General features: G+C 55.5%; 1 protein-coding gene across 3 annotated transcripts in view; it reads left to right on the top strand.

Moving 5' to 3' along the window:
* Positions 1-9062, top strand: part of NDST1 (N-deacetylase and N-sulfotransferase 1) — a 37985-nt gene that overhangs the window by 3403 nt on the left and 25520 nt on the right. Inside the window, exon 2 of one of the 3 annotated variants that reach the window (XM_008063751.2) lies at positions 6554-7445. In XM_008063751.2, coding sequence (XP_008061942.1) covers positions 6933-7445 — 513 coding nt within the window. In that variant the 5' untranslated portion in view covers positions 6554-6932. Of the gene's footprint in view, positions 1-6553; positions 7446-9062 lie in introns of those variants that run through there. The other 2 variants (XM_021715353.1, XR_504682.2) reach the window with 2 other exon arrangements.

The following is a 9062-nucleotide window of genomic DNA, read 5'->3' as shown; positions in this document are numbered from 1 at the left end:
TCTTTGTGTGTGTGTGTGTGTGTGTTATATGTGTGTGTGTGTGTGTGTGTGTGTGTGTGTGTGTGTGTGTGTGTGTGTGTGTGTATGTGTGCATGATATGTGCGCACCGGGGTCACTCCTGACCCCGGCTGCAAAGAAAATGTGGACTGGGTGAACATTCAAAGCTGTGGGACCCTCCCCTGTTCACCTCGTAGCAGCACCACACCTGAGACACAAAACCTCCAAGCCCACAGACCTCTAGAAACCTCTGCAGAAAGGCCCTGGTCATCACTGAGTTTTCAGGGCCTAGTGCCATGCCTGGCACAGTGGTGCTCAATAAATGCAGACCTTTCCCTTCGACCCGGAGCCCGTTCCCTTCCCGCTGACTCGGTCTGACCTCACTTCTCTCTTTCTTCATCCACTGTGAATTTGGTATATGGCCTTGGGCCAGTTCCTTCCGGAGCCTTAGTTTTCTAATCTGTTAATCAATGGGTCAACTGTTTTATTCACTCATGTTACCATGTGCCAGGCCCTGAGCTCAGTGTCACGGGCACCATTTTGCTTTGTCTTGGCGGCAGCCCCACAAGATAGATGAGCAGTATAAACCCTATCCTACAGCTAGGGAAACTGAGGCTCAAAGATGGTGAGAATTTGCTTAAAGGTCACAAGACCAGTGAATGATGGAACCAGGATTCTAGCCCAGGCAGTCTGGCTCTGGTCTGAGGCTTTAACTGCAATCCAGCCATCACCACTGAGTGAATAGAATGAGCACACAGCCTCTCAGGAGCCTGTGTACACACAGTGGGCACCAAGTGTGTATGAGCTGAGTTGTTGAGCACAGCTAGTTCAGTCTCCATGCCTGCTCTCAGGAAGTTCTTGGTCTCAATTGGAGCCTACCCTTCATCCTGGGCCCATGCGGGACCCCTCCTCTGTCATGCTCTCTGGACAGGCTGCTGTAAGAGGAACCTTGTGCCTCTGCCCCTTTCTCTTATGGGTTCAGGGGAGCATTTTTGGGTGGGGAGTGACTTTCAACTCCAGAGCAGTGGCCACGGTTACTGTGGTATTTCCCGAAAGTGCAGTGTTGCCATGGTGTCTCCATGACGACCAGAGCATCTCATTCATTATCCTCAGCACCTTGGCAGGGAGAGCAGGGAATAGGGCGGAGAGAGCACAGAGGGCCTGGTGGAGGGCTGCGCCATGGGCTGGAGGCTGAGGTTCCCCTCATGCTCTTGCCTCCCCTAGCCAGGGTACCACTGCAGACTCTGGAGTTAGCTGCCTCTCCTGGGATCTGGGTTCAGCTCTCCCACTGACTAGCTTTTGGGCAATGACTTAACCTCCCTGAGCCTTGTTTTCCTCAGCTGTAAATGTGGATGATGACAGAATTAGTTGTCAGGATTAATGAGAGAGGTATGAAACACGCAGTGCTAGGCTCATGGCGTCCGCTCAAGACATGGCAGCAGTATTCATCATGACAATGCTTGTGGTGGTGGTGTTATTATTTTTGTTATAGAAACTCCTGGGTTTCGTGGAGGAATGAAAGACCCAAGTCAGGAAGGAAACCTGTTTGAATCAAGATTTTGCAGCTTCCCTGTGGCTGTGGCATGTCGCCATACCGCCATACCCTGGAGCCTTCCTCTCCTTATCTGTCAGTTGGGAGTAACAACAGCTGCCTGTCACTCACACACTAAGTACTCACTGAGGACCTGACCCAGGAAAGGTGGGGGCTTCCCTGATGGGCCAGACGCAGTCCCTGTCCACGAGGGCACCCAGGCTTGGGGCCAGAGGCGGGGAGGCAAGGAGGTTGTCCTTTGCTGAGGGCCTCTGTATGCCAGGTGCCGGGAGGGACCACGCAGAGGTCAGCAGGCCCTGGCCACACCAGGGGACCTGGGAGCTGCAGAGGCAGGGCTGTGTGTGGAAATGCCCCAGGTGGACTCTGCTCAGGCTACAGGCCCAGGGCACTGAAGCTGGCAGGAAGCCAGGCGAGGGAGGAGGCTGGCCTGAGACTCTGGAGAGGGGTGCTGGCTTGTTACTGGGGGATCATGGCTCATCCGTCCAAGCCAGACACTCGGCATGCCTCAGCTGAGGATGGCTGGTGGGATGTGGGCTTGGTGTCACCACGCCAGAATGTACCCTCTTAAAAAAAAAGTCAGTTCTGACTTTAATGTGAAAATCTCCTGATTTTATTATATTATTATTATTACTATTTTTTGAGCCAGGGTCTCAACCTGTTGCCCAGGCTAGAGTGCAGTGACACAGTCGTGGCTCACTGCAGTCTTGAACTCCTGGGCTGAAGGGATCCACCCTCCTCAGCTCCCGAGCAGCTGAGACTACAAGTGTGCACTACCATGCCTGGCTTACTTTTTTTTTTTTAATCTTTGTAGAGACAAGGTTTCATTATATTGCCCAGGCTGATCTTGAACTCCTGGCTCAAGTGGTCCTCCCACCTTGGCCTCCCAAAGTATTGGGATTACAGGTGTGAACCACTGCACCAGCCTTACTTTATTAATTTTTTCAGAGCAGGGTCTTGTTTTGTTGCCCAGGCTATAGTGCAGTGGGGTAATCACAGCTCACTGCAGCCTCGAACTTCTGGGCTCAAGAGATCCTCCCACCTGGGCCTCTCAAAGTGCTGGGATTGCAGGCATGAGCCACCACACCCAGCCCAATTTTCTAAATGTTGATAACTAATCCCAAATTAAAGAAAAATGCTGTGCAAGCCCAAAACACACATCTGCATTTTGTTTTGGCCCGAGGGTCCTGGCTTTCAGCCTCAGATGGAGTGGGGATGGGGTGGGAGCCTCAGGAATGGGACTGGGGGTAGGAGAGGGGGTGGTGGTTGGAGATGACTTCAGAGGGGTGAGGGCTTTGGAACTGGGATCTTGAAGGATGAGTAAGTGTCCCAAGGGCTGGTGGGGGGGCATTCCAGGCCACGGGAGCTTCATCAGCAGAGGCTGAGATGCTCATTCCAGGCCACGGGAGCGTTATCAGCAGAGGCCAAGATGCTCGTTCCAGACTGTGATGGGCTGGGGGAGGTGGGAGCTGAGGGGAAATGGCTGGCCAGGCCCCGGGGCCCAGGGTTGTGGAGGTGTTGAGGCCTCAGCCCCAGTGGGGCCCTGGAGCTCAGTAGGTGAGGAGGGCGTGAATGGCCGGCAGCAGGGTGGTCAGCTCTTTGTTTACAAAGCAGCTGGCTCCCTCCTCTGGCCTGGGTTTTGCCATGGCCTTGTCCTTGAGCCTCCTGGCTTCTACCTCTCCACTCACCCAGCTCTCAGGAGAGGCCATGGCCTCCAAAGATGGGGCTTCTCCTTACTGGGTACCTGACCCCGCCTATAACAAGCACGTCTGCCTCAGCCCTTTCCTCCCTGAGAAAGGAGCTGCTCTCCCCTGCCAGCTCCCAGGGCTGCAAAGACTTGAGTGAGTGGGATGAGCTCAGAGGTGCCATATGGGTTTTGTTGTTGTTATTTATTTATTTATTTTTAAAGACAGGGTCTTGCTCTTGTACTCCAGCCAGGGTCTTACTCCAGGCTGGAGTACAGCGGCATGATCATAACTCACTGCAGCCTTGAGCTCCTGGGCTCAAGTGATCTTCTGAAGTAGCTGGGACTAGAGGCATGCGCCACCATGCCTGGCTAATTACAAACATTTTTTTGTAGAGATGGTGTCTCTCAGCGTTGCCCAGGCTGGTCTCGAACTTCTGGCTTCAAGTGATCCTCCCGCCTCAGCCTCCCAAACCACTGGGATTATAGGTGTAAGCCACCACGCCCTTCCACTGAAAGTGCTTTGTGAGCTAAAGTGTCCACATTGTGAGGGACTGTCCTGTGTTTGGATAAGCACACGGATGCATGGCAAACACAACTCCGCACTAGGCATGGCTTTGAGCGTCTTATGTGTCAACTCATTTCATGTTCACAGCTTGGGGACTATGTAAAAGTTTCCTGTTTTACACATTAGGAAACCAAGGAACTGTGAAGTTAAATCACTTGACCAAGATCACACAGCTACTTAGTGATAGAACTTGGTTTAAATCAAAGCCACTTGGCTCCAGTCTGCATGTGTGATCAGCAGGGGCCATTCATCTAGGGCTTTAGCTACATGGATGAGTTGGGGGGAAGCTGAACTCCTTGATGTAGTGTGTGCACATGTGTGTGTTTACAAGGCCTTGTGTTTTAGAGCAGTTCACAGTGACATTGAGAGGAAGGTGCAGTTTCCTGCTTGCCCCTCCCCTGCACATGCACGGCCTCCTTTTCTGTTCATGCCCCGCCCAGGGTGCGTTTGTTAGGCTGAATGACTTACACGGACACGTCATTGTCACTCAGAGTCCATGGTGCACACTGGGATTCACCCTCTGAGTTGTACATTTTGTGGGCATGGACCAGTGTCTCCTGATGCATGGCCACCACTGTAGGATTGCCCAGAGAACTTCACTGCTCTAAAAATCCTCTGTACTCTGCTGTTCACCCCCAGCCCCAACTTCTGGCAACCTTGTGTGTTTTTTGGTTTTTTTTTTGAATGAAAGTCTTACTCTGTCGCCCAGGCAGGAGTGCAGTGGAACGCTCACAGTCACTGCAGCCTTGACCGGCTGGGCTCATGTACTCCTTCCACCTCAGCTTTCCAAGTAACTGGAACTCCAGGCATGTGCTACCATGCCCGGCTAGTTTTTTGATTTATGTAGAGACAAGGCCTCACCAAGTTGCCCAGGCTGGTCTTGAACCCCTGGGCTCAGGCAGTCCTCTCCTCGGCCTCGCTAAGTGCTGGGATTATAGGCTTGAGTCACTGTGCCCGGCCTTTGTGCATATTTTTTATATCTGAACATGTTCTCAGATTCCCACAGGGCTCCGTGGCCCCACATGCCCGAGATTCTGGGTTGCATCACGAACATGTAGAAAGGGTGGTAGCCAGAGGGTCAGCGACCACAGAGCCCAGGCCCGTGAGGCTCCTTCACTTCCGTGGGACTAGGTGACCGACATGGCAAGGCACCATCAGGGCATCCCTGCCTCCCACCCAATGTGCTTCTGTCCTGGCCCTGGGCCAAGGGGTGGGGCCGACCGTGGCTGAGGGCTACCCTTATCAGTGGTAAATGGGACTCTGGTGGATCTTAAGTATAAACAGGACCAGTTCCCCCAGCTTCCTGGCTCTACCCAAGACACTACGCCTTCTCGCCCTGCGGTCCACTAGAATTGCAGGGAGGCCCTAGAGAGTCCTCCCCACCCCTTATCTCCAAGCTGGGGCAGGTGCCACTCCTACCCCTGGCCAACCTTTTACTTCTTGTCTGGTCAGCTCGGGGCTTCTTCCAGGCAGCCTTCCCAGTCCCACCCCGACTCCCTCCAGCTGGGCTAAGCACCCCTCAGTTCTCCCAAACACCCTTCCTTTTCCCACTGCCAAGCTCATCCCCCACCCCTTCAGTATAGATGCCTGTTTTCTTGACAGCCTCTGGCTCCTCAGGGTGCTGGCACCTAGTGGGGATGGAAGTGTGAAATATCAGAGGTAGAAGTGCTCCCAGAGGTCATCTGCCCTATGCTCCCCTAACAGATAGGAAACCCAGACAGGATGGGGTGTGTTCAGGTCACACAGTGCTTATGGCAGAGCTGGGACCAGACCTTTAAGTAAGTTAGACAACCAGTAAGCAGCCCCGGTTCCCACAAGGCATCCGAAAGCTTCTTTCTTTTTTTTTCTGAGACAGATTCTCACTCACTGTGCCTGGGCAACCTGTGGCTTAACTTTTCGTTTTCTTAATGCCATTTGAAGAGCAGAACTTTTACATTTTTAAAAAATTAAAAGCATTTTTGTAGGGTCAAGGCCTCACTCTGTTGCCCAGGCTGGAGGGCAGTGGTGTGATCATAGTTCATTGCAGCCTTGAACTCCTGGGCTCAAGTGATCCTCCCACCTCGGCCTCCCGAGCAGACAGCGCCAAGCTTGTGCCAAGCTCCTCAGACACACTTACTTAGTGAACCCTCAGCCACAGCCCTGCGCGCCGGTGTGGTGGTGTCGCATGTACACACAGATACTTGAGAGGTGCTGTCACTGGCCTGGGGCCTCCTCACACAGCCCTGGGCTTGAATACCAGCTTGGCGGCTGTTGCTCGGGACTCGGTCTTTCCACCTGTCAGATGGGGCTGCTATTCTCATTTGTTCTGGGAGAACGCCGGATGGAAGGTGAGGGAAGACAGTGAGGACATGGTGTTTGGCCATCATTTAGAATTCCCTCTCTAGCTCGCAGACCTGGCAGATGTTTATCGTCTCTCTTTGTTCTATTCCTGGGTCTTTCTTGGTCTAATCTTGGACTCTGCCAGTAATAAAAAATAGTATCTACCGTTTGTAGATACTATCTATTCGGTACCACTCTAGGGTCATGTGCAAACATTCTTGGACTTAATCATCCAACCCCCGGTGAGATGGGCACTGTCATCTGCCCCACTTCAAAATGGGAAAACTGAGGCTCAGACAGATTAAAGCGCTTACCCTCGTCATGCAGCCTGGTTGGGCAGCACTCCTTGCACTCCGGCCCGCCTGTGTCAGGCCCTGCGTGTGTGCAGCGAGCTGACCCCGAGGCCCACGCGCTGCCTCTCCTGTTCTCTCCACAGCCGTAGCCCCAGGAGTCCAAGGAGAGCGGCATGCGGCACCCCCGGGCCCGCCTGGTGTCCTCTGGCCCGCTGCCCAGCCCCCCCAGGAGGCCCTGACGCCCTGGGGCACTTCTGCTCTGCACAGGACCACACGGGGGTTTGCCATGGTGACATAAAGGGGCGCAGAGGAAGGAAGGAGCGCAACCAGCCTGTGGACTGCGCCCCCGGCAGGGAGAAGGGGCCGGGGCCCGGATCCTGCACCCCACTGCCCCCGAGGGCCCCACTTCCCCAGCCTCTGTGAATCTGTTGGTCGGCCGACGACTCGAGCGGTCCTCCGGCGAGGGGCCTCGGGGCGGCCGGGGCAGGCCGGGCCCCCGGCGGCTGAGGTCCGGGGGCCAGAATGCCTGCCCTGGCGTGCCTGCGGAGGCTGTGTCGGCACGTGTCCCCGCAGGCCGTCCTGCTTCTGCTGTTCGTGTTCTGCCTGTTCAGCGTCTTCGTCTCGGCCTACTACCTGTACGGCTGGAAGCGGGGCCTGGAGCCTTCAGCCGACGCCCCCGAGCCCGACTGCGGGGACCCACCGCCTGTGGCGCCCAGCCGCCTCTTGCCGCTCAAGCCCATGCAGGCGGCCGCGCCGTCCCGCACGGACCCGCTCGTGCTGGTGTTCGTGGAGAGCCTCTACTCGCAGCTGGGCCAGGACGTGGTGGCCATCCTGGAGTCCAGCCGCTTCAAGTACCGCACGGAGATAGCGCCGGGCAAGGGCGACATGCCCACGCTCACTGACAAGGGCCGTGGCCGCTTCGCCCTCATCATCTACGAGAACATCCTCAAGTACGTCAACCTGGACGCCTGGAACCGGGAGCTGCTGGACAAGTACTGTGTGGCCTATGGCGTGGGCATCATTGGCTTCTTCAAGGTACGTGGGGCCAGGGTCTCCAGGAGAAAGAGGAGAAGGAAACCCCGTGGGCAGGCGGGCAGCTGCGCTGGGCCTGATGGGGGTCCTTGCTGGAAGGGCGTTGTAGAGAATCTGCCCTGGGAAGGGGAGGTCGGGAATGGTGGGTGGGACCCGGAGGCTGTGGCCAGAGGACCTTGACCTGCAGGGTGGTGACAGGCACTGGCTGAGCCTCAGCTGGCGCGCCGGGGCTCTTGTTCCTTCACTCAGCAAATGTTTACTGAGCGCTGCAGCATTCCTTGTCCTGGGCTGGGCACTGGGGACAGGGTGGTGACCGGAGAGTACTCAGTTCCAGCACTCCTGAACCTGGCACTTCAGTGAGCAGGAGTGGATGAGGACAGGAGTGGACATGAACAGGGTGTGGCTGGAGGGATAGCACAAAGAGAAGCCGGGGGAAGAGGCAGGGGCCGTGGGTATGGGGCTTGAGACTACACGTGACAGGACAGCGGGCCTTGTCTTTGATGATGTGACCTGAAGGAAGTGAGGGAGGAGCGTGTGGTCCTCCGTGCAAAGATCCTTCCAGAAGGGCAGTGTGTGTACAGCCCCTGACATGGCCTCTCACTTGGCGTGAGCAAGGAAAGGAAGGGAGGGGAAGGAGATGGTCAGAAGCGGCTCGAGTCCCCCTGGTGCCCATTTGCCCAAGCCTTCCTGGCAGCCCTGTGTCCTGGGCTCTGTGCATGGTGCCGTGCCAGGCTGAGCCACTAGAGAGTTTCTTGTGGTGTATGCTTTCATGCACTAATGCAGCGGGAAGCTCTGCCACTGAAAGGCATTGTGAGCCGAGGGATTGAAGGCCCTTAGAAGTCCTGCACAGGGCAGCTGGTGAGGTCTGTTCCCCGGCTGCCTTGATCACAAAGCTCTTTCTTCCCTGGAACACCTCAGGGAACACTGGCCTGGTTTACGGCTTTACCATGGCATCGAGTCCGACTGTCTACATTGTCTGTTGTTCTCTTTTCTCCTGGACTCTGCCCTTTCCTCCCATGAACTTCATTAAGTTGATTCAGAGCCCCAGGCCCAAAACACATCAGGATGATTGGCATGTATCAAACGCTTACTCGGTGCCAGGCACAGCTACATGCCTTTGTGAATTAACTCTTCACACTAATGAGCCATCCTCCAAGGCAGGTGGCCAGCATCTTGACTTAAGAGAGGAGGAAACTGAGGCAGAGAGTGGTTAAGAAATGTGCCAAAACCTGTACCTCTAGGAAGTACAGCTCTGGAGTTTGAACCCAGGCTGTCTGACTCTCGGGGCCTTTGTCTTAACCACTCTGTGATAAGCCTAGGAGCCTCACCGTTTTTTAGGAAAAGTTGCAGTCATCAGGGAACAGGCTCCCACAGTCCCTGAGGACCAGGCAGTGGGCTGTGGCCATTGGGCACAGTCGGTACAGCGGAGCTTGGACCCCATCTATCCCCAATTCCCTGCTCTGCAGAAAGTGAACAGGAGGCCCAGGGCGGGGCGGGCCGTGATCAGAGCCTCACCGCAGGGCCAGTGCAGTTACAAGACATTGTGCTCCCCCAACCCTGTTGCAGTGACAAGCCCCTCCTCGGTGTTGAGCAGAGGCCACGATTTCTGTGCACATGCGT

This window comes from Carlito syrichta, unplaced genomic scaffold, assembly GCF_000164805.1.
Source record: "Carlito syrichta isolate Samal-C Ts95f unplaced genomic scaffold, Tarsius_syrichta-2.0.1 Scaffold307020, whole genome shotgun sequence".
Taxonomy (NCBI): domain Eukaryota; kingdom Metazoa; phylum Chordata; class Mammalia; order Primates; family Tarsiidae; genus Carlito; species Carlito syrichta.
Note: the sequence above shows the minus strand (reverse complement) of the source record. Positions and strands in the feature narration are given on the sequence as shown.